Below are 25,900 nucleotides of genomic sequence, written 5' to 3'. Positions count from 1 at the left end.
TTATGGAAAAATTAATTGAAGGAAAAGCTGTAAAAATAGCAGCTAAATTTTCTAAAAGAGCTTGAATTTCATAAACAGGAGTTAAAAGAAAAAAACATTTTACACCAATTTAAACTTTTTAGCGATCAATTATGCTGACACTTTTCAGCATTATGGTCTATAGGGATGCTTTTTTCTTCTCAGAAGTACATCTGATCGAACTCCAGACGAGTGGTCACACTAATTTATTCATAGGTACTGAGAATCAGAAATACCTGCCTACCAAGACTTGTCTTTTGTAGGCACCGTCCTGCATATGATGCCACCCAATTTTCAAAATGAAAATGTCAGGTTTCTGTAGTTATTATTTCTAATATTTCATTTGGGAAAAATTGCTCGTTGCATCATGCACGCTGTTCTTTTTTTCCCTGTCAGGTCGGCGACACTTCTGCCTTAAAATGGCTTCTTGAAACTTTCTATGGCTTAAATATCAAAATAGCAATGTTAATGCTTTATGAGAAAATTTTCCAAAAAAACTTATTTGCAAAATTACTGGGTCCCTAGATTTATTTGCTATTGCTAGTGACCATTTGGTAGCCCCTATGTTCCATCCTCTTCTATGATTCCCAATCTTGAAAATGAAATAAAATCTTTCATTTGTTCTTTTGGTTACATATTAATGTTCTGGGAGTGAAAATTCCTTTTTACTTTTTATTGATAATATTTGGAAACTTTTTTGTGAGCTTGAAGCAAGAAACTGGCAGAGATTCTTGAGTTAACATTTTACCTTCTTGGAGTTGAACTCGGTTTACAAAAAGGGGCTCTTTCAATACTCTGCCAAGGCCATCCATCTTAAATGAATTATGAAAAGTGTATAATGGAATGGATATTTTACCAACCTTAAACTATCAAGAAATTTTTCGTTAACTTGATCACCTTACAAAATTTTTGAAAATAGGTCTGAATGTAATGTATTAAAGAGAGAATTATTTATGAGCAGATAAGTTACTTTATGATATACTATTTAATGTCTTTTTTTCTTCTCTTGTAGACTTGTATGATATTAAGCGTGCTGTGGTGCACACTCATCTATTGAACCTTGAATGGCTCGTGGGCTACTTCGGTACACTCTCGGTTGAAGATTCCCTCGAGTGCCTTAAGGCTATGCTTCAAGCCAACATTCGTCAAAATTTGCAGATCTGTGTTCAGGTTTGTAGAGCTCAAGGTTATCCAAAAGTAAAGATGGCCTGAGAACTGAGGCTGTACAGTAGTGTCAAGCCTCTTTCTCTAAGCACAGTGTGTCAGTCATTTAAGTATCATTTTTTAAGGATGGGGCAAAGATTCGAGGATCTTCTTGAATCCTTGTGAATCTGTGGATTCGAGATTGAAAGATCATTGAGATTTGATCTAATTCACCTGTCCTGTGGGTTTTATCTAAATTTGGTGGAAAAATTAAAATTTGAGATGATGTTCATGTTGAAAGTAAGACCCAAGAGAAATGAGAAAATAAGACCCGTGTATCAACAACTCGGTTCCATTTTCTTGGTGCAGTTATGTCCCTAGACTGGTGAAATGGCATCATATATTTTAGAGTATGCATATTTTCTGATGATGAAAATCATCATATGGATACTTTTGAAAAATTTAATGTGCATCTGTTTTGGCGATTCACTTAGTTATCATGCGTACAGCCATGCTGCCTCTGGGCATTTCTTGTCTGGCAGCACAAATAACTCGTTGTTGTCTTAATAAATCCACCGAATTCTTAAAATTAATATATAGAAAGGTGATGCCCACGAAGTAGAAGTAGGCATCATCATTCTTTTGGGTCGAGCCCATAGCTGAAATTCATTGGATCCTGGTTTGAATATGTACCCAGTTAATAGTTTTCTCTGTAGAATTCTCGCGTTGAAGTGTGAAGCAATGTGCGACTCCCTACAGGTTTACCCCTGGCTAGTTCATGATTTAATCCACAAGAAAAACTAATTAATCATGCTCATAGGTTTGGTCTAGTGTTTAACGTGATTCATTTTATTTTATTGCAGATAGCTACAAAATACCACGAGCAACTGACAACGAAAGCTCTGATTGATTTGTTCGAGTCTTTCAAGAGCTATGAAGGGCTCTTCTACTTCCTTGGCTCCATAGTGAACTTCAGCCAGGACCAAGAAGTGCATTTCAAATACATTCAGGTGAGAACTCATTCTTTTAACTCCTGTGGTTGGGTTTTGAGTCTCTCCTGGTGTTGGCTGTACTGCGATCCTTCCAGTGCCTTCACCTGAAAGTCATGCTAACAGACCTGTGATTATAACACCAACTTATGTGTGTGCATGATGAAACTAACCAGATATGAGGTCTTTTGCCATAATTTTATAATATTATCTCCTGGTTCTGTCGGTAACCATCCATCAAACCAGCATTAATAATGCTGTCTTGTTTTTAAGAAGTTAGTTAAACAATTTTTCAAAAATTATGACTTCCATTTCCTCCTGCCCAAAGTAAGAAAGGGTTGCATACAGTGGCCAAGCTAAAGAAATTGATGTGATTGCCCTAGTTTATTTTCTCCTCAAATTTTGTGTAAAAATTTTAATTACAATAAAATACTAATTACTATGCAATAAGTTTCTTACCAGCTGTTCCTTTTTGTAAGTCTCAAATCAGCCAGTAGCTATTTTCCCATCCCGTCTCACCCTCCCTGGGTCATTCACGGAGACTTGGAAGCACCCTCTCTTGAGAGTAATTACCTCTTGGCCCCTCATGCTCCTAAACTTTCAGACAACCATCCAACTCTCTCTGTGTGGAGATTAAATTTTGTCCTGCTTTCTCTTGCGCATATAAAAAGGACGATGAAGCTAAATCAGCTAAGTGATATTTTAATGAATTCATTTTGGGGCATTCCCAATCTGTTTGATTACCCTCAAGCTTTGCCTCCGGTTCCCCATCACCAGCTATGACTATCCTCTCCTGCACTTAACGCTTTACTTGTCATTCATTTCTGGGATGGTATAGTGGAAGCTTGGTTTAATGCGCTTTATTTCTTAATTTTTCTGGAGCACCTGGGTAATGGTCTTCATGGATCTCATTTTATTTTTATGTTTGAACGGATTAACTGTCCAATTAATAACATTTATATAGTTTTGGATGGTGTGTGTAAAATTTAAGCCTGAAAGTAGCTTGGAAGTGTGAATGTTACCTGTTATATTGGAATGGACCCTCTGTAAATTATTATAATTCTTTTTGTTTCATGGTTACCCTGACGAATCTTCAAATGACCAGGCGGCATGCAAGACGGGGCAAATTAAGGAAGTGGAACGCATTTGTCGAGAGTCTAATTGCTACAATGCAGAGCGGGTGAAGAACTTCCTGAAGGAAGCCAAGTTGACTGATCAGCTGCCCCTCATCATTGTGTGTGATCGATTTGACTTCGTCCACGATCTTGTACTATACCTATACAGAAATTCCTTGCAGAAGTACATTGAAATATATGTTCAGAAGGTATGTACATTTATATTAACTATAGTCAAGTGGTTAAATTATTGTGAATAATATTTCCTTTCATTTTGTCTTAGTTGTTAATTAAAACTATTTCATAACACATTCAGTGTGGTGCATGTCAATTGACGTGCTCTGCTGCTCGGGCCGGGAGCCCTTTCTCCACCTCCATACGTGCCTAATATCCACTTCAGTCTTCCGATTATGTGTATGGCCTTCAGCAAGCTTTCCTCTTTCGAACTGTGTGTGCCATTGGTAAATAGCAGTATTTGAATGGAAGTTATGGCATGCAAACCTCCCCCCATTTTTCTTGCTTATTTTAACGGCCGATTTTGACGACTTAAATGAAAATCAGGCTCGCATTGAATGTGTTAACTCATTCATTTTTATCCAAAGTTCAAAGTAAGGGAAGTTCAAAAAAATAACAATATCAAATAGTAGTCAATTTTTGGCCTTGAATTAACTCTCTCTATTCTTAGCTAATCTGCTGTATTATTCATTTAATTGAAGGGACTGTTAATTGTTCCTTCTTCTAATTTTTACTATTGTTTGTGATGCAGGTGAACCCCTCACGTCTTCCTGTTGTGATTGGTGGTCTGTTGGATGTGGATTGTTCAGAGGACATAATCAAGAACCTTATTCTGGTTGTCCGGGGACAATTTTCCACTGACGAATTAGTGGAGGAAGTTGAGAAGCGCAATCGACTGAAGTTGCTGCTACCTTGGCTGGAGTCGCGTGTTCACGAGGGATGTGTCGAGCCTGCTACCCACAATGCTCTGGCCAAGATATACATTGACAGCAATAACAATGCAGAGCGGTTTCTCAAGTAGGTTGATTAAAATATTGACTTGCACGCTGAAATTAAAAACCAAAAGTTCATAAAACTGAAAAATAAGCATTCATTTTCAAATAAAGAGTTGTTCTTTGCTTGTATTTTATTTTTTTAATGTTATTACACTTTGTTAAACACATTGCGTACGGATGGCGAGAATCCTCGTCATTTTTTTCCCGAACGTTGCGTACGGATGACGAAGATTCTCATCATTTAGATGCATCGACCTAAACAATTTTAAAGCATACAATACGTATATGTTAGTACGTTTTCAGTTGCTGTTCGTTATTCATAATGAATTGATGCATCATAACGTTTGATTGGGTAAAGTTATATTCTAAACATTTGCTTATCCCGGTACGCAATGTGTTAAGATACCTGTCTCAAGCCAGCCGAATTTGAGATATGTGTTGTTAGAACTTAACCGTCGATATGCAGTTGACTGAACTTTCATAATGTAATCATGCTTCTTATCACTCTTGTTTAATTATGCGAGTTCTAATTATTGTTTGCTCATGAAACCTTTGAACTTCCAGAGAGAACCAGTTCTACGACAGCAGAGTGGTTGGCAAGTACTGTGAGAAGCGGGACCCGCACCTGGCCTATGTTGCGTACGAGAGGGGCCAATGCGACCGGGAGCTGATAAATGTGTGCAATGAAAACTCCCTCTTCAAGTCAGAAGCCAGGTGAGATGATGTGTGAATTTTGATGTCAAACAGCTTGCAATTATTTATTTACAATTTACTAATGGCATAAATCCACGTACAATAATGAGAACCTCAAAGGATCAGTGCACTCTGTGTGTATACAAGAAAAACCATCAATATTATCAGTAATTGTAATGGATTATTTAATCAAGCATCAAATAAATATTCCAAAAGTAATATGCATAGTAACATACATAAGAACTTATTGCATTGCGGTAAATTTTGTATCTCTACAGGAGTTAGATAATAATGATTAATTAATGATTTGCTTGGCAGGTATTTGGTGAGGAGGAGGGATTCAGATCTTTGGGCTGAGGTACTGAATGAAAGCAATCCATTCAAGAGGCAACTCATTGATCAGGTAAGGATTTTTTCAAGGACTAAGTTTTCGTTTCGTGATGTGTTCTCTTTTGCTGTTTAAAGTTTTTGTGCTAGCTTTCAATTGGTAGTCGCCTTGGTTTAATTGAATTTAATAGTCTGTCTAAAATGGAAAAACTATTCCTGCAAGAAAATGAAAACGTTGAACTTTGAATATGTGTGGAATTCCACCAGTGGTTTTACATAATCTTGTACTAAGACGCTTTCCTCAGTTTGTCTTACTTTGGCTAATATTCATTGGAAATGGTATGGATATGAACTTGTACCTTTTTGGTGGAAAGAGTGAAAAAAAGTAGAGAAATGGCAAAAGTGTCATCTTCTTCCTTTCATCACAACCATTATATTTGCTTAGTGCACTTCAATGTATTGTCAGTTTTAATCAATGTATATTTCAGTTTTGAGAATTTGGCAACTATAAAATTTAATTATGGACACACACAGCTCAAACCTCTGTTGACAAATCTGGTCATTCCACCATTTTTTTGTGATATTAGTTATTCTTTAAGGCACTGTTTTACTTTATATAAACTGTGGTTTTTTTTGTTCTCCTTTCTTGTAGGTGGTTCAGACAGCTCTATCAGAAACGCAAGATCCTGAGGATATATCTGTCACTGTCAAAGCCTTCATGACTGCTGATCTTCCTAATGAGCTTATAGAACTCCTTGAAAAAATAGTGCTTGACAGTTCTGTATTTAGTGATCACAGAAATCTTCAGAACCTCTTGATTCTGACTGCAATCAAAGCCGATAGGTCTCGTGTAATGGAATACATAAACAGGTGAGTGATGAGCTTAATGTGCCAAAATTGTATACTTATAAGCTTTCTGAAATGAGAATTGGTCGTATCATTGGAAATAATTGATTCCATTCATATAATCATTTAATGTTTAAGAGTTTTTTTTTGTTATGTTTTGATCACAATTTTTTGTTGACTTGGTATTGTGAAGTCTCCTAAATCCTGTCATGTCAAACAATTATAATTTTTTAACATGTGTTTTTTAAGGAAGTAACTGTTATAAGTACTAGAGGTAAATTATTTTGCACAAAATGGAATTTTCACGGAGTATTGTGATGTTGTATAGTGGTATCTCGATTCTACAATTTACATGGTGGAATAAATGCCTTGCAAGCCTCATTCTTAAATTGTAGAGTATTAATTGGAGATTTTGTTCATGGGCATAACAAGTTGGGAATCTGATGGAAATTCAATGGGGAAAGTGAAACTTGTCAAAGACACCTTTGTAGCATTGCATTATACTTATGTAATGGCCTGTTTTACTTTGTCGTCTTCTATATGTATTTCAACAAAGTTGTGTGTTGAATCTTCGAAGGTGTGATAATTAGGAAGAGATTTTGGGTGTGTAAGCATTTTATTGTCCACTCTGTCATTTCACTGACAAAACATTTTTATTTTACAGGTTAGACAATTACGATGCTCCAGACATTGCAAATATTGCTATCAACAACCAGTTGTTTGAAGAAGCATTCGCAATTTTCAAGAAATTTGATGTGAACACTTCTGCTATTCAGGTATGCTATATTTATTAGCCGATAAATCAGTATTTATTGAAAAAATTGACTCAGACTCAATATAAAAGGAATCCATTTCAAAACAAACTACATTTTTCTGCAGCCGTTGCATTCCAACATGTATTCTTATTAGGGTTCATTCTCCTGTTACATTGTTTGGCTTTCTTATTAGATGTGTTGTGCTTCATTAAGAATCACTGGGCATTTTAATTATTTTGCTTTTAGTTCAGGGAATTTTGCTAACATTGCTAATGAAGGAACTTCTCCTTGGTTTGAATTGTAGGTGCTGATTGAGAATGTGAAAAACTTGGATAGAGCTTATGAGTTTGCCGAGCGATGTAACGAGCCTGCTGTGTGGAGTCATCTTGCGAGAGCGCAACTGCAACAAGGCTTGGTGAAGGAAGCAATTGACTCGTTCATCAAGGCTGATGATCCATCGGCGTACATTGACGTTGTTGAAACAGCTCACAAGACAGGTCAGTATCCTACTTAACTGTTATTCAGAGTCTAGAGATTATATGTGTAGCCTAGAAGAGACCTCTGCGTCATGACGTAATTTTAGAAAGTTTGCATGGAAGATCTCTCGAAAATACATAAATGTGTGCATACCAGCAGCAAGCTTCCCCTCAGTTGAACGCAATCAAACTTCATGCTAATCAAATTTGAATATAGATATCTTAAAATTTGCTCGGTTTCAGTTTTAATAAACTGGTTTGCCCTTCAGATTATAACATTTCAAATGAATTCTCACTTAATTTGTGTCCAAAACCGAGAAATTGTTGGAACATGACTTCGCAAGTGAGTTCAGTTGTTGGTCCAAATGAGTGTGCATGGTTGTTTCACGAGATTTCTTTCCTGTATGCAGAGAGCTGGGAGGACCTGGTACGATATCTGCAAATGGCCAGGAAGAAGGCTCGTGAGTCTTACATCGAATCCGAGCTTATATATGCCTATGCCCGCACCAACCGGCTGGCGGACCTGGAAGAGTTCATCTCTGGTCCCAATCATGCAGACATTCAGAAGGTAATCATTGCATGCTGAGTGGTGGGCATACTCCTTAAATTCCTGAAGTACATGCGACTATTTTCATGCAATATGTCCTTTAAATGTATTATCAACACAACGTTTTCTGTGGGACCATTTGGGTTCCCTGCCAACAATCATCATATGTTGAGTGCAGATGTTATCCCTATCGGCGCAGTCCTTTTCAAATATATCATGAGTTTTTTTTTTTTTTTGAGGCAACAAATTTTGAAAATATTTGGACTTAATGTAGGCATGTGCAGATTCCTGAGGAATGATATGCTTGTAATAGTTTTGCAAATTGCATTTATCCTGTGTATAAAATAAGTCAGAAATTTGCTTCAAAGTCATTTCTGATGTGTGTTAAGCCATATTTTCTTTATTTTAAAATAATTACAATTATGAAGGCTGGACTAAATGATGCATGAATATGCAATGTACCTACTGTCCCGGATATACATTTGAATTGAGTTTCCCTCCAAGAAATAACTGTGGAATCTTAAAATGGTGCCTGAATGAATTAATGCCTTAGGAATGAAAACTATTCCAATTATATTCTTTTATGTGATCATGAGTCAATGATTTATGAAATTTTCTGTTTCTTTCTTACAAGCCATGAGAAAATAGTCTCAGAATCAAATATTTTACTTCATGGTGATGGGGACGATGAGCAGAAACATAAATTGTCTGCTTTAATCTTTTTCCAATGCTTTGAAAGCTCATTGCAAAATTTGTTACTTAAGTCAAATCTGTTTTTTTTTCATAACTTTTCTTACTTCAGTTTATAACTCATTTTGAATATTAGATTTAATTGTTTTTATTTTCCTTTGCTTACAGATTGGTGATAGGTGCTTTGATGATGGCATGTTTGAGGCCGCTAAGCTGCTATACAATAATGTGTCAAATTTTGCCAGATTGGCCATCACACTGGTCCACCTGAAAGAATTCCAGGGTGCCGTGGATGGAGCCAGAAAAGCAAACAGGTTAGATGCAGACCTTGGTTTTTTTATCAACTTGAAATGAGAAGTAGTTTGCCTTGAGATCAACCATAAAATATCGGGACATTGGGTCCTATATTTTGCAATTAAATATTAGAATACATTAGATTCTCCCTTCACGTTATTTATCCTCTCACATTGGACTTATTGTAAATTGTGTTCCATTGAATGTTGAATCGGAATTATTTATGGACAAAGAATCATTGTTGGGAGCATTAGCACCAATACATTTTATGTAGGCAACAGAGCCAACTAAAAATGCAAATTTAATGGATTACAATTATTAAAAATACTCCTTTTTATAAATTTATAGTTTGAATGGGTAAAATTCTAAGAAGGGTGAACAAAATTGGCTCAGATTATATGTCAAATCCATTGTAAGTGGAACTAATCATGAAGTGGGGAGTCTATTATAGTTTATGTAAACATAAGGGATGGAAAGGTTTCAGTATTTTCCCAGTTCTGATCACTGAGTTAAAAATGGATGGTCACGGTGTAGATTTTATGGACTTGGGTTCTGAAAAGAACTTTCTTAGCTATTAAAGTGTTGATCTTGCGTTCATTATGTCAGGTAACCCAAAAGCAAAAATGCGACAATGAACATGTTATTAATTATAAATTGAAGCATGAAATTCAATGAAATTAAGCATTGGGGAGCTGTATTGGTATAAATGAAAAAGTTGCTTATGCTGTTATTTGATGCTTGGTATTAAAAATACTCTCCTCATGGGCTTGTGATTTATCCAACCTATGAATCTGTCCGAATAAGGAGTTTTAGTTCCTGATTGGTTTAAACCACTAAAATTCTCATTTTGATAGATTTTTCATTCTTAGTGTTTATTTCCTTTGCTTCGATTCCCTACCTTTTTCCCGAATCGTTTTTTCCGACGACCTTTTTCCCGAAAGCTTTTTTCCCGAAACCCTTTTCTCAGGAACATTTTTTACCGAACACGTTATTTCCAGATTGTATAAAAAACAAGCTATTTATCGTAAAATTCAACAAGTGGGACTCCCAAGTCCCTTACAATGATAGAATCCTCAAAATGACAGTTCATATGATGGCAGCTTTAGCTTTTGTTCCAGTTGAGGACGTTGAAACAACTTTTGAGCTTCTAAGAAAGTACGCGGATAAAAATATTCCCAGACTTGAGCCAATTATGAAATATTTTCAAGAAACATACGTTAGTGGTGTAAAAGCTGTTGGCAGACGACGCGCTGTTCCTCCTCGATATCCTCCTAGTCTATGGAATCAACATGAAGCTACAAAAGCAGGTTATGCAACTACAAATAATGCATCTCAAGGTTGGAATAACCGCTTTAGGTTACTAGTCAGGAAAAACCACCCGGATTTATACTCAGCTGTAAAAGAGCTGCAGAAAGAACAAGCTGACACAGAGATTGCCTTGATTGAATTAAGTGTTGGAAAAAGTATCAAGGGCAAGCCAAAAAAGAAATGCTACGACATGCACGAGAGGCTGAAACCAGTTGTAGAAGAATATGAAGATTACAAGAACGATAGGAATTTTCTTGAATTTCTTAGAGCTATCGCGCACAATATAATTTTCTAAAAAAATGATGTATCTTGTGTATGAATATATTTGGTTATAAAAAATATAAACTCATTTTTGTACAATCGGGAAATAAGGTGTTCGGTAAAAAATGTTTCGGAGAAAACGGTTTCGGGAAAAAAGCTTTCGGGAAAGAGGACTCGTTACGATTCGGGAAAAAATTCTTTCGGGAAAAAGGTCGTCGGAAAAATTATTCGGGAAAACGGTTGGGTACGCTTTGCTTCTACATATTCATGAACTAAATGTTTTTGGCATTTGTTGTAAGTTCTTAAGGAAGCTCTTTTACAAAATTTATTGGGACTTATCTGGACAATTTCAAACATTTTTTTGTGATATTAGGTTTTAATTTTCATTGATTAATTTTTGCTTACTTAATTTCCCTGATTAGGATGATTACTTAAATTATCCTAATCACTAGCAAATGCATATCCCTATGCAGACACATTTTTTAAAATCAAGAGTTTATTGTAATTAGGCAGTGGGAGTTGACAATGGAAATGTCATCTGAGACCAATTCTATAAGCTTAACTCTCTCTTAGCTTAGCTCTGATAATTGAGAAGTTAGTGTGACCCTGTGGCCCTGAGATGAGGCTGAACTTGAGTGCTCCATACTTATCCATATTTATATTGCTTTTTTTCTGCTTTTCAGCACAAGGACGTGGAAGGAAGTGTGTTTTGCATGTGTGGACAGCGAAGAATTCCGTTTGGCTCAGATGTGTGGATTGCACATTGTGGTGCATGCTGATGAGTTAGAGGATCTCATCAATTACTACCAGGTAGGTGCTGTCTATATTTGGAGTACGTAGTGGATTGAATTGTGGGGAGTAATGGCCTTTGTAATGAAGTGGATGTAAATTTTTTCCTTCCTCATGATCTGCTTGATTAAGAGACTAAACTACAAGACAATACTTGAAAATATCTTCTTGTTAAGAGACTAGAGACATATGTTTCAACATTTACACATTTGAGTTTGCTGTTTTTTTTTGTTGTACATAGATGAAGTCAATCTTTTTTGATCAATTTCAGGACCGTGGGTATTTTGAGGAGTTGATAAACTTGCTGGAGGCAGCTCTTGGCTTGGAGCGTGCCCACATGGGGATGTTCACAGAATTAGCCATTCTATACTCAAAATACAAGCCGGCGAAGATGAGGGAGCACCTGGAGCTATTCTGGTCGAGAGTCAATATTCCAAAGGTAAGCAGCTGTCAGCTGTTTCAAACTCGAATTACAGCTCTAGCAGACAGTAAATAGTTTTGGAGGAAGATGAGCCGAAATTCAAATTTTGTGTGTTTATGAATCGGGCAGACTAAAAAAAAGCCACGAGTATAATATCCCTCACTGATATAGGAGGAAATTGTGATGAACATTGTAGAAGTTGACATTTACTGTAAAATTGTGTATCATTGTTCAGTGAATTTTCCATGGAGTCTCATTTTCTGTGGTTGAGTTCATTCCTTTAACTTTTATTTTTCTTTCATTGAGCAATATTGTCATCGTAGTCTGCATTGAATGGGCTAAAACTGTTCAAAAACAATGTATGGTTTTGTAGACATGGTGGACAACTCGGGTTGTTGACTATTGGTCAGTTGGAGTAAGAGGTAATTTTTCACAGAGGGTTTTCATCCTCATTCCTGATGTTTAAATTTTGTTTGGCACAGTATTGGGTGATAGTATTGCATCATTTATCCATGTCCTGAGTCTTCCACTAGTGAAAATAGAAATGTATTGAATACTGAATCTTTTTTTTTTCATGACACAGGTTCTAAAGGCTGCTGAACTGGCTCACTTATGGGCTGAGTTGGTGTTCCTTTACGACAAGTATGAAGAGTACGACAATGCTGTGATAGCAATGATGAATCATCCTACTGAGGCCTGGAGAGAAGGACATTTCAAAGATATTATTACCAAGGTTAGTGTAAGTCTAGTTGTGGAGGAAAATAAAATAACGTATTTAAAATAGTTGATTCCACTATATGAGGTGGTTTTACACTTGGTTTTGATTTAATGTTCACTCCAAAGCTTATTACTTTTCGATGTGGTGGTATCATTAAGTATAAACTAAGTGGATATTAAGGTGATATTATTTTGTTCATATCTTCTACTTGGTAACTGCAGTTACCTCTACTTTTATCTAATGTTGTCCATCTCTCATATCTGACTTTTGAAGATATTCAGGGGTTTATTCTAATCTTAAAAAATAGTTCAATAATTTCAAATAATTGCTAGTCTTTATGAGTACTTATTGTAAGCAAAAACAGCTCATAAAATACATTTCCAATTTCAGGTGGCAAATATCGAACTATACTACAAGGCAATACAGTTCTACCTTGACTACAAGCCACTTCTGCTGAATGATGTTCTGGTCGTCCTTGCCCCACGAATGGACCACACAAGATCTGTCAATTTTTTCACTAAGGTAAAACTCCAGTTCCTGTCATTATGTTGATATGTTTGTGGGGTATTCAAATAAAATTGTTGGTTATCTGCAATGGTACGGTTATTTCTTGATAGCTCGAAGTCATCGGGGCTGAATAATCTGCACTTTGTTATATTGAATTACGTAATATCAAGAATTTTTAATGAATCTCACGATAAATGTCGAATTTGCTTTTTATACCAAATTTTCGTACGGAATCCTTTTAAATGCCAGTGGATAATCTGCGAGATGCATAAAGAAATGCAGCTGCAGTGGATTTAAAGATTTATATATAAAATAAATTATTGTAAAATATGTATTCCTCTGTGTGTCAAGTAATCTTCCAGCTCTGCTTTATCGTAATTCTGGAGTAATTTTGAAATATAAACAAGTTTTACATTGTCGTAGTTTATAAAATATGTGACATTTCTGAGTCATTAGTCAGGTATGAAAAATATGTTGGCTCAAAAAGGTTCATTCTTTTCTTAAAAAAAAAAACACCCTGGAGACAGCAATTTCGTAAGTCCAGAGTTGAGGTGGTAATGCAGCTGAGCCTGTCCCAAGGCCATAAATGCTTGTACGGCCACTTCCTAATTAAGGCCGTGTAGAAGAAATAACCCAGAATGGGCATTAAGGTTTTTTTCCTCTAAGTAATTGTTTTCTAGTGAAAGGGAGAGCTTGGAATTGGAAGCAAAAATGATTGAAAATTTCGTCCAGCCACAAATTACCGTAATATTTTTTTAGATACTGGGAAAATGCATCTATTGTATGTTTATATTCCTAGGTTTGCTTTTGCGTCGTTTTGAGTCTGCTCCCAGCACCCATTTGAAGAGTACATGCCCCCCCACTTACCTCGTCCTGCCCGAGCGCCCTCAAGCAATTGCATAGACCGAATTGCGCTGAATTGTGCCTGGCGTGATGCCACGGGATTGCACACTTGCAAAGTGGTGAATTTGCCAAGGAGATAGCTGAAGTGTTTGGAGCTTCGTATCACATCCATAAGTAGACAGGATTTTTATCCTTCTCGTTGTAAAGGAATATTTCATAGTTCATTTGTCTTTTGGTGTGCACTTGCTAACATGCGTACATGCACGTGCCGCCACTGCTAAAATATATCATTTTTCGTTGGTTTAAAGAAAATTTGTTGAATACTTTCGTTTCAATTCAGTACTGATTTTGCTTAAAGGCTTTTGCGATTTTTGCCTCTAGTGGGGCAGCTGCCCCCTCCTGCCCCTCGCTGGGTACGTCCATGTTGAGCTCCACAAGTTAATGGTTGTTCCTTTCCACAGTAGGGCAATCGACTTCCTGTGCTTCCTCGTAGCTTTGTACGCTAAGATCTGAAAATTGTGCCCCATGTGACCATGTAACTGAGCATGTAGTCAGGGTTCTACTGTTAGTATGAGAATTTTACGAGCCTGATCCTGTTCCTGCGCATTCATTTACGGCCTGCTGAGTCTTTACACTAATGCAAGATATTGTTAATAAATAAAATAAACCGCCATCGTAAATACATAGTTATGTTAGTTTCACTTCTGGGTTTTTTCTCCTTGATCTCAAGTATAAGTTAAACTTCTTCCTGGGAACCATGGCTTAGGTTTGCATTTTCAAAAAAATTTGTGTTTTCGAAGCTGAATTTGCGATTGCACTGTGCATTTACTCGAGGCTTTTCGTGAGGGCCAACGATTTTGCTTTGAATTTTTCTTCTCTGTAAAGTCAAGAGTTAACTGTATTGATGGTGTATCTTAGCAAGTTACCCTTATAAATAATTCTATGAAATATTGTTGATGATTAGTAAAACTGATTATCTTTGTAGTCTGTGGGATTTTTAAATTTATAATGGCTCCTTGAAGCAATATCTCATTAGCATTTTCTTTTCAAAATTTGGAAATTTCCCTTTGTTCATGTTCCAAAATAAATATGTTAACTATAATCTTCTTGTTTTGTTAATGATTTTCATTTTACCAAAAGAATGCATTTTTATGCCTTTTTTTTTAATCCGATAGGTTGGACATCTGCAGCTAGTCAAACCTTATTTGAGGTCAGTGCAGTCCCTCAATAATAAGGCAATTAATGAGGCTCTGAATAATTTACTAATTGAAGAGGAGGACTATCAGGTAATTATCTGCACCTATTACTTAAGTAATTTTTAATCTTACTCTGATTGTGGTGTCTGTAATTACGTCAACATATAAATGGTATGTTCTTCCTAGTATGGTGGCTAATTTATCTTCTATCAATGAATCTGCAACCTATCATGAGGAACAATACATAATTCATAAAAATAAACGATACATAATTAATGCAATCAAGTACGAACCACCAGAGGCAAATAATTAAAGATTTCTGAGTTTTTTAAACAACATAATGGTTCACTTTTTTGGGAATCATCCATAAGCCTCACCGATTTATTTATGCACAGACTAGTTGTATGTATAATACTTGTTAATTATGTGACTATAAAATTTTGCTGTTCATTAGATACAATTAGCCATGTCTTTAAAATAAATGCTTTCATACTAGTTTGGTTAAAAAAATTCATTTCAGTGGTAAAACTAATCAAGCAACATGTTGTATCATTCTATTACCTGAAGTCTTTAAAGTTTAGTTTGTAAATTAGTCAAAGAATATGTTAATGAAACTGATTTGAAGATGACATATTTTGTTATTGTTACTTTACAGGGTTTAAGGACGTCAATTGATGCATTTGACAACTTTGACAACATTGCCTTAGCCCAAAAATTGGAGAAGCATGAATTGATAGAGTTCAGAAGAATAGCAGCATATTTGTACAAGGGCAACAACCGTTGGAAACAGTCGGTTGAATTATGCAAGAAAGATAGGTTATTTAAGGTAAGCTATCTTGTCATTTCTTGGCCTTTTTCCATTGTCTTAATTTCTATGAAACAATGGTTAGGTAGTGGCTTTCTTGTAATGAAGAGCCATACTGGATAGTATTGTGGTTGATGCTATTTTCATTCGGTGGCATTAGAGATGGTGAGATTGGAAGGTTCATTAAAAATTCATAGAGTGCAGTAATGGCCCATTAAATATCAATTTTCATTGAGCGGATTTTGTTTTCCTCATGTTTGATGCTAGGGTTGATATCAAGTTACCTGCAGGCATCGTAATGAGATTTCTTTAGCTTGGAACCATTTGAGCTCCAAACCACTCGAAACATAAAGAACTCTACTGAACTGATATTTCCACTTACAAATCACATTAATGGAATGTGAGTTGTTGGATTTTTTTCATTTCTCTTCCATCACAAAATACTGACACCACTTTCATGCATGGAGTTTTCATAAGGTATGACTAGAGGCAAAGATTAACCATTAATAAAATTTTGTCAAATAAATTGTCTTATTTCGGTTTAACATTCCATTTTATGAACTCCATGTTGTCATGAAAAATTAAATTTTCTTGCTTACTAAATGGCTTTAAATACATTTAGTATAATATTTCGTGGCAAAAAATGTCTTACCAGCAAGTGAAAGCAAGTAAAAAGTAATAATTTGAAAACTGTCTTAATATGTATTTGTAAAGTAAAAGATCTTCACAGATTAAATGAATAAATGCCAAGTCCATGTTCATATCAATGAACTTGAGCATTATTTGTAGAAAACTTATACCTTCTATCAATTCTGGCAGTCTCACTTGAACACTGTAAGTATTTCCTTGTTATTTGTTGCTTAATCCAACAAAAAATCATGAAAGAGCTCTGGGAATACTTTTTATAGAACTATACCTCCTAAATTATATTTGACTCTGTGATGAGAAATTTCACTAATCCATCGTGTAATAGCTGGGTGGTGGGGGGGGTCCTATTCTCAGCATATCCGTTTTAGAGGGTCTCTCTTTTAGTCTTTTCACGCACACGCTGCAACTGAAGCTATGGAGGTTGAGAATTGAGCAGTAGTTGAAAGGTTTGTGTATTGAATTTTTATTGGGTTAACTCCCCACTCTAGGATGCAATGGAGTACGCTGCAGAGTCAAAGAATGCAGACGTTGCGGAAGAACTCCTGGCGTGGTTCCTGGAGAAGGGCAATCATGACTGCTTTGCCGCTTGCCTCTTCCAGTGCTATGACTTGCTCCACCCAGACGTCATTCTGGAGCTCGCATGGAGACATGGCATCATGGACTTTGCCATGCCTTACCTTGTACAGGTCATCAGGGAGTATATTACCAAGGTAATGATTTGTTTTTAATGAATGGTATGGGGGAAGCGTTTACAAGGGAGTGTGTTTGGCTCAATGGGTAGTGTGTGCTTGGCTGCTGGTCAAAGACCACGTTCAAATCCTGAGTGAAGCCTTCCCAGTCAACGCAACAATAATGGCCACACTGGCCGAATTGTGGTTTACCTGTGGCAACTATGGCTATGGCTAGCCACAGCTTGCCATATTATGGCCAGACTGTGGTTGCCATGCGGCAAGCCATAGTTTGGCCTGCCAAACATGCCAAACTATGGCCACTCTGTGGATCGTCTTCGGAATGCCACAGATTGGCAAACCAAACATTTGTAAACATAAGTATATTACGGTTGCTATTGATACAGGTTAGCTGGCAAGTTATTAAAATGGAAGTTCATTGATTCAATTGATATAAAGAAAGTGTATTATCCACACTTAAGCCACTTTATGGCGAGCCACACTTAGGCCGGAGGTCGAAACCACTATGGGGCCATAATGGCAACGATGGCAACCTACAGTATGGCCACATTGTGGCCACAATTGTTATGTTGACTGGGTTCAGACACCCCCAAACATAATCCCCAAAAGTGCTGGGTGGCCCAGGGTAAGGAACTGGCCCCCTTCCCCTGAATGTGTGATATTCACATTCCTATGACATGCCTCCTCTTCCCTCTTCTATAAAAATAACCTTCAGGTTGAATTACTGAAAAAAGTTTTCTTTTAATCTACCTCCTCATACTATTTCACTTGCTCGTTAAAAAGCCATGTGCATTCCCAAACAGCACTAGCTCATTCAAAAATTTGTTGAGAATAACCACTTTTCTGTGCTTCTTCAAAGCCTCTTAAGACTTCCTTTTACCATGAATAAATATATTGGTAAATGTTAAGAGCCACTCAGTGGAAAACAGATGGAAGCAACAGTTGTTATAGCTTCTTAGACATGCATAAGATCCGTTTATCTCTGCCAAATATCCTTAAGCCATTTTGAAATTCATTGCTTCAATTTTCCTCTGAAATTCATTTCATTTTTAATTTGATATTATTAAGTGTAATAATGTTGGTGTTGCTACAAAACACATGACATAAAATTGTGAGAATTTTGCTGTGTCATTTAAACAAAAACCATGTGTCATTAACTCACTGATATTGCCTCTTAAAAAAATTGATACATGAGGAATATTATCTCAAATCAAGTGTTTTTATAAATGCCCTTCTATTTGTTTAGGATGCATTTGCATTTTCATAATGGACTTCATTTTGCAGGTTGATAAGTTGGAAGAATCAGAGTCGCAGAGGTTAGAGGAAACGTCTCAGCATGACCACAAGCCTATGATGTTACGTAAGTGTTCATTTTCTTACTTATATTAATTTCTAGGTTATTGAGACTGTCTAATTCAGGTACTTGCGAGAACAAAATGAAATTCGGATTTGGCAAAGAAGTTGTAATGGTGTAGGACGAGAGGTAGTAGATATAAGGAGTTCCACAACAGAAAAATCATTTGCGAATGAAGTGGACAATGGTAATGCCAGTGTTTGCCAATTTGTGTTCGCTGTGAATGTTAAGTCGTCATTCTCCAATTAATTCATCATGCTTTGCTCTAATCCATTAGTTTTGGAGTAGTGATTATTTTATTGCTTGTGAATAGGGTGGTTTCCTATTATTTTTTTATTGCCTAAATCGAAAGATTATTACTCCTGGAGTATGTATTTCACGCTTTTAGATTTTTAAATGACGATATCTATTTTTCGCGATTAAATGAAAAGTGAAAATTTTCAAGCGCGCGAAAACGCGACGCTTAAGTATGAATGTCGGGAATTCTCTCCGCGTGACGTATTTCTGGTTCCCCCTCCCGCCCTGCGAGGTGACCTTGAGGCAAGGCTTAGCGGTGATACGACGCAGGCTGCTAGCGGCTAGCCTAGTACCGTGCTGGCTGGTAGCGCTTGGCTTAAATAAGGATTATTAATAACTTATCAAACGAGGAAAACTTTCCGACCTTAGCCAGTTTTAATAAGTGATTGTTAAGACATGTTTCCCTGAGCTCTGCGCCTCATGCATGCAATGGTAACCTCAGACGACGTATAACTCCTATCTTCTCGTATAGAAACTAGGTCCCTGTGACGTCACGTGGAGTGGCATCGCATGGGCGCCAATCTGGCCCTTTTCAAATGAGGATAAAAATCGACCATTTAAAATTCGTCTGACCCGGTATTTCTAAAACACAATAATTTGTATATTATGAATACACTAATGGTGGGTAACGAATCGCAATCAATGCCTTTCGTTTTCTTTGATTAAGGAAACCACCCTATTGTGAATGGGATAAGTCCTCATTTACTCCAATTCAATTTTTGCAATCTAATTTGTAATCATGGCTACCAGTTCAGGGTCATAATTTCATTTAATTATTAAATAAGTTTGTGGTTGATAATTCACTGAGGCTATCTCTTTTTTTAAAGTAGAAATACTCTGGTATGTTTGGTAATATTTGGCCAAGATGATAAATTTTTGTTTGTGTGGATGCCCTTCATTCTTTTCTCCTTTCACTTGACAGCCGAACCTCAATTGATGCTGACGGCTGGGCCTGCAATGATGGGGCAGCCGTACAACCCCGCTGCGGCTCCGCCTGGCGCCTACCCCAGCACCTTTGTCCAACCACCGGGAATGCCTTATCAAGGCTACAGCATGTGAGCTGCTGATTCGCATTAGGCTGTCCTCGTGGTTCTTCTGGATCATCTCATCCAGTACTTCAAATCTTGCATAATTTTTCCCTGTAAATTTGCGTATATCCGGCGAATTGCCTCCTCCTTTGTATCCTCGTGGCACTGCGCTTAACATCTTGTGTGCAAGTTCCCAGTTTGATGTCCTAAATCTCTCTCGCAGACGTGCGTGCGTGCGTGTCTTGAGTCCTCACTTGGAAGGAAAGGCAGGAAAGAGCCATTTCAAGCCGCATGGAAGTAAACAAGTGTAGTGTGGACATAGACGAAATGCAGAATCGAAGAAGCTCCCTGGCCCATCTTCTATACTCGAGACTACTCCTCTGAATTATTGATTATAACTCATTTTTTTATCTTCTCCTCCCTGTTAATTTTTGTATCCCCTTCTGTTGATCCCTAATTGTTAACCTTGTTTTTTTTTTTTGGCCGAACACCCCCCTTCCTCCCCCCCATAATATGTGTGAGACTGTTGATGTGGTGGTTGCCGAGTGGAGTGGTTTGGGCGGTGGCGGCGCTTGCGTGTGGTTGGTGGAGAGGGTGGGTGGGGCTGCACGGGAGGAATTGTCGTGTGCCTCTTTGAGATCCTCGCTCACCTTCTGCTGCCCGCAAAAAATTATAAATATATAAATAATTAAATATATATATATATTATAGATTTTTTAAATATGTCGCCTGTGCTGCCGTGCCAGTCAGTGAGCGAGTGTGTGTGCTCTTGTTGGAAGCTTTAGAGTGATTGGTGGGAAGTGACGACAGATATTCGGCCTTTTTTAAAACTCATTTTCCTGTTGTTTGAGTCTGTTAAATAATGAAAGTTGTAGATAGTATTAAAAAAAATGGCTAAAAGTTTTCTAAAGAAGTTCATTAGTGTAATGGATATTTAAAAACAAAAGTAATGCCATAATCTTGTAGAAACTGAAAAAAACAAAGAAATGTATGCTCTACATTGAAAGTTGAGTTTGAAGCCAAGGATATTCCTTATACTATATATATATTTATGGCTGTCATGCAATACCTTGAGACTGAATGACAATATCTATCCCTTGAAGAGAAAGAAATATCATGTAGGTAGCTGAGAGCCCTTAAAATTTTCATTCCTGTTTCTGCATGCTGGCAGTGTGTGAATTGCGTGAACTAAGGCAAGGAACTGTACAAACTGGCTGGCGTGGATGCGGACTTGCGTGTGACCATGTTGCTGGGTGTGAGGTTGCGTTGCTGCACATTGTGGGCCGGCTACACGCCCGTGAGTGCTGCGGCCGATTTCACCAAGGTGCTGGCACTGGAGGGGATTAGTCTGGAAGTAAACCAACGTCTGTTAAAAGTGTGGGAAGATGCAAAGGGTATAAATTGAAACAAACCATTCCAAAGGTCTTTGAAAGAATGAAGAGATTACTCTTGTGGAGAATAGATTGATTATTTATAGTAAATGGGAACAAGGGATTTGAGATTCTTGCATGTTGCAGTAATTAATTTTTTTAATAGGAAAAATCCACGCGTTAAAAGAAATTATGCAAGTGGTTGATTCCACTTGATTAGAATCATTGTATCATAATTTATTGAAGAGTAAGAAAACAAATGAGAGTGTTAGTTGTACGTTGCTGTGTTTGCTTTGTATATTTATTTGGTTGGTATAAAAATGTTGCCCAGCAATAGGCAATTAACCATTATTGATTGCAACTACTTAACTAACAACTCTTATAGGCTGTGCACAACTTTGGAAAGCTGTTTAGGCTTTATGAAGTGTGCATGCAAGGTCCAAGTTTATCGAATTGTTATCGAGGAGAAGCTCCAGTGATTGTTGATTCATTTCCAGTTAAAATTACATATAGCTATGTGAAATGTGTATTTGTGGTCAAACAGATGTCTCATTAAATATATATATATATCTATAAAATTGATTGTTGTTTTTGTCATAGTATGGCCGTTTGCTTTTTAAATGCTTTCCGTTTGTTGTAATAGTGAAGATGCGAAGGATAACCATTTTGGTTGATTTATTAACTTATCATTCTCTTGGTTATTTGAGTTTCTGATCTCAGCTTGCTTGAGACTTGCAGGCAATTGATATATCTTCTTTTTTAATTCTTCGCATAAAATTTAAGTTGAAATACAGCGTAAAAATGTTTCGTGGGAAAACTCAAACTAAAGCAGATTTGAGAATGTGGCTGGAAATTTTCTTGCTTTGACTATCTGAATATTTAGTTTTCAGTCGACCAGTAGATTGTTAAGTTAGTGCTGTAGGTGGAATGATAAGTTTTCTTGTATCCAACTTATCTCATGTGGAGCATTCAGGTTTGATGTCATCATTCGTGTTGAAACCGTGGTTGTGTATAAACAGGATTTGAAACAACCTAGGAAATAGTGAGAGAAGTTGAAACTTGGTTCTCCTTTCATTAAATAAGCATGGGGATTTATCTAGGCCGCTATACATGGTGAATGATCATGTGATCATTCCCAGGATCATGTGAGCAAAATAGAACATATTCTAATTTTCACTGAATGATCATACGTATGATGGTTCATTCATGAATTTTTCTGTTATACACAGCAAATGATTTCATTTGCATGAACATTCAGCATGGTCATTCACAATTCACCATGAATAGCGGCCTTTAGGTTTTGTTTCAACATGAATATCAAAGCCTTAAGAAAAAGAAAAAATGTATGAAAAAATATATCTGACTTATCTTTTAAATTTCAATTAACCAATGCTTAAAAATGGCATCTACCCTAATGAACATCAATGCAAGATGTGCATCCCTGCACTTGTACTCTGTCCAACTACTATGTACAGGGTTTACTACAGGGTTACTACAGGTACTACAGTATATAGATGCAATCTCAAAGGCTTCACGTTTCATTGCATTTTAAAGCAATGGGGAGATGAGAAGTAGGTAAGTACTATTAACACACTCAGTGTTCAGTATCCCGTCCAAGCTGAAATATGGAGCACGTCAATTGACGTGCTCTGCCGGTCGGGCCGGGAGCCCTTTCTCCACCTCCATAGGTGCCTAATATCCACTTGAGAGTCTTCCGATTATGTGTATGGCCTTCAGCAAGCTTCCCTCTTTCGAACCGTGTGTGCCATTGGTAAATAGCAGTATTTGATTGGAAGTTATGGTGCAAAAACCTCCCTATATTTTTATTTCTTATTTTATCCGCTGATTCTGAAGACTTCCATGAAAATTGGGCCCGCATTGAATGTGTTAAATCATTGTATTTACTACTAGGGCAATGAATTGTCCTATGCAATAATTCAGTGCATCGTAAGGCAGTTTGTTCAGTGAATGCATCCCTAAGTGTTCGTGTATGGTACTTAGTATTGTGCATGGAAGCCCTTTTGAATCGAGCATCCGAGCTGTTGGTAGTGTGCTGTGGTAATTATTGTTGGCTAACTGATGCTCAAATAAAGTCCGTCAAAACTTTCTGATCCAAGTAGGTGATCGAGAATGCAGTGACTGTGTTCACAAAGGTGTGGGTAAGGAATGCATTCCATTTTCAAGTTGATCATAAATTATTTTAATGTGAAGCAATGAGATGAATCAAGACTTCACATAGAGCCATTTAAATACGTATCGATGGCTAAGTTCTATCAACACATCTTAAAATTTGGCCAGTCTGAGTCAATACTGCTAATACTGTTAATAAAAAATAAAATTCAAATAAAAAACGACTTTGTTTGCAAATTTATACTTCGTTTTATGTATATTTGGTTTTTAATTTCAATTAAAACTTTATAAGATTGAGAAAATAAATTTTTTTTTGCTCTCCAGCAAAGGTGGTATTTTTGAGATAAGTATAAATGCTGTTAGAACTTAGCCATCGATATGGGTGAATAGGTGCGCATTTCTAGTGCACCTAAGCAGATCAAAAATTCAAAATGACTGCTCTGGTGGACACTCTTGAGATGCCTGCGTGATAGCAGATTTGTCTCATTTGTAGCATTTTTAGACTGAAGAGTAGAAATTCTCCTACATACAAATGAACACTCATCCCATGAACAATGCCATGATGCTGGTGGCATCGTTTCATGTGTTGTTCCAATGGCTTTTCTGAAGGTCCATAGGGTTTAGAAGGTCTTTACTACAAAACTGAATTTAATCTTTGATTGGATATGGTAAGTCACACAGTGGCAGTAGTTGGTGAAATGAGGGTGTTGTTATATTTTACTTCGGCATAACAAGACCAAAGGCTTTGGATAAAAATTATCTCTAGGTTTAACCTCTACAAAAGGTTGGGCTGTTAGTTGGCTTGTAAATAAAGAATGACTCTTTGTTTGGAAATGTTGGGTTGGCTCTCAAACCCCTTGTATGCGCAGAGTTAGTACCCTATTTTTTAATTGGAAGCATTTAAATATAGATTACTAAATGCATTGTCTTTATTACAAATATGTTTTAGCATTTCTTGGAAGCTAGGGTTCGTTGCTTTAATGAAATGTCTCCTTGCTTCTTGATAATGAAGTCTAGTTTTACTTGTGAATTGCACATGATGGATTTATGAGGAAGTGCTTTACTTTACTGTCAAAAAAATAAAAAATTCTTCTCCTTTAAAGTCAATGCAAGAATTGTCTCAAAATTTCGTTACTCATTATTCTGCTTTGGAGATGGAAGCCATCATTTAATATGTGGCATTGGCATTTTTGTTGTGATCAGGGAGATCTTCGCCATTCCTGTGATTTATATTGTCTGAACAATTTTTTAAGTTCAAATTAAGAGAAAACTAAATTTACAACTTTTATTTATAAGTTATAGACGTCATTACAATTATGGTTAATTTTCTTGTTTAATTGTTAGTAAGAACCTTTGAGTGAGTGACGGAATCTCGAGCAAGAATGTTAACAACAATGAATCACCAATGAGTCCCATGTACGAGACTAAGTAGAAGCCGTGAGGCAGTTACAAGCTCGCCTTGAACTTATATGGCATCGTCAACATATCTGTGTAAGGGTGAACTGGTGATTTTCCATCATTAATATCTTGAAGTGGGTGGCAGACTGAAAACTGTAAAATTTGGGTCTTCATTTTCCCAAAATCTTGGTGGATAAAGTAATGTTCATTTGCCTTAAGGCTCCCGAGATTAATATAGCTTTGCCATTTGTTTTGCTGCAACACTTTCAGCTGCATACTGTTGCTGAGCGTACTGCAGACACACAGCTGATAATTTGTGTATTATTGCTAAATATGTGTGGAAGTTTATGACCGGCAGTGAATCTATCTGAATTCTGGGATTTATTATGAAGGCTGCACTGGGTATTGTTTATCGACTAAATTTTCTGAAAGTCAAATATCATTCTTCAATTGATGACTAAGGTTGGCAACTGTTTACGATATTGTTATGGTCTGCAGCAAGGATTGGGAGTTAGCAGTGGAGAGGTCAGTTACTCACTCTTAAGGGTAGAAATTGGGCTTGTCTCTCCTCATTCAAAATTATACCACAATTGTAACTAAGGAAGTTTTAAGAATGAATAAATCATGGGTTTGGCACAACTTTCCACTCAATTCTTCCATGAGCAAAGTGACTGGAGCCATAAAATAAAATGGGGAAGAAGGGGGCTCATTTTGAGAGAAGGTATATGTTGGAGGTACTCTCACTGCTCTCTCTCAAACATTTCAGAGGTTTTGAACACCATGACCTTTATTCATCGCCAATGTGGTGCTTCGTTCATAAACTAACTTACCCCTTGCATGGGGAATAGCTCTTGCCTACACCTCCTAAATAGGACCTCATAAAGTCCCGTCGTCGAGTCGTCGTCCCGTCATCACGTCGAGTGATTAGCTAGAGGCCAATTAGGTGAATGGGTATGCTAATAAAACCATGCAGTCAATTTCCAAGTCCAATACATTTTGCCAAGCATTTGATGTTTACAACATGGTCATGGTTTATGATCACCCATAAACTCGGGGCTGGATTTACCGTAAAGCAAAATAGGCACGTGCCTAGGGGCATCGCTCCAAGGGGCGCCTTCTGTCACCTCATGCGAGTGGCTATGCCGTATCATAAAAATCGGGGAGGAGAGGGGGGCTCAAGTGAGGAGGGGCGCTCAATGGAGAGGTGCCTATAGTGTAACTTTGGGTAAATCCGG

At 37.0% G+C, this 25,900-nt stretch overlaps 1 protein-coding gene across 2 annotated transcripts in view; it reads left to right on the top strand.

Moving 5' to 3' along the window:
* Positions 1-21,715, top strand: part of LOC124156509 (clathrin heavy chain) — a 102,087-nt gene extending 80,372 nt beyond the window's left edge. For both annotated transcript variants that reach the window (XM_046531090.1, XM_046531089.1), the window contains exons 13-32: positions 1,031-1,188; positions 2,025-2,171; positions 3,256-3,474; positions 4,032-4,297; positions 4,840-4,989; positions 5,287-5,371; positions 5,948-6,165; positions 6,806-6,917; positions 7,201-7,393; positions 7,783-7,940; positions 8,778-8,923; positions 11,156-11,282; positions 11,533-11,700; positions 12,266-12,415; positions 12,791-12,922; positions 14,926-15,036; positions 15,602-15,772; positions 16,888-17,109; positions 18,373-18,448; positions 19,662-21,715. In XM_046531090.1, coding sequence (XP_046387046.1) covers positions 1,031-1,188; positions 2,025-2,171; positions 3,256-3,474; positions 4,032-4,297; positions 4,840-4,989; positions 5,287-5,371; positions 5,948-6,165; positions 6,806-6,917; positions 7,201-7,393; positions 7,783-7,940; positions 8,778-8,923; positions 11,156-11,282; positions 11,533-11,700; positions 12,266-12,415; positions 12,791-12,922; positions 14,926-15,036; positions 15,602-15,772; positions 16,888-17,109; positions 18,373-18,448; positions 19,662-19,798 — 3,146 coding nt within the window. In that variant the 3' untranslated portion in view covers positions 19,799-21,715. The remainder of the gene's footprint in view (positions 1-1,030; positions 1,189-2,024; positions 2,172-3,255; positions 3,475-4,031; positions 4,298-4,839; positions 4,990-5,286; positions 5,372-5,947; positions 6,166-6,805; positions 6,918-7,200; positions 7,394-7,782; positions 7,941-8,777; positions 8,924-11,155; positions 11,283-11,532; positions 11,701-12,265; positions 12,416-12,790; positions 12,923-14,925; positions 15,037-15,601; positions 15,773-16,887; positions 17,110-18,372; positions 18,449-19,661) is intronic.
* The last annotated feature ends 4,185 nt before the right edge of the window (positions 21,716-25,900 follow it).

This window comes from Ischnura elegans, chromosome 3 (genome assembly GCF_921293095.1).
Source record: "Ischnura elegans chromosome 3, ioIscEleg1.1, whole genome shotgun sequence".
NCBI classification, from domain to species: Eukaryota; Metazoa; Arthropoda; class Insecta; order Odonata; family Coenagrionidae; genus Ischnura; species Ischnura elegans.
The sequence above is the reverse complement of the archived record's forward strand: the minus strand, read 5'-3'. Positions and strand labels throughout refer to the sequence as shown.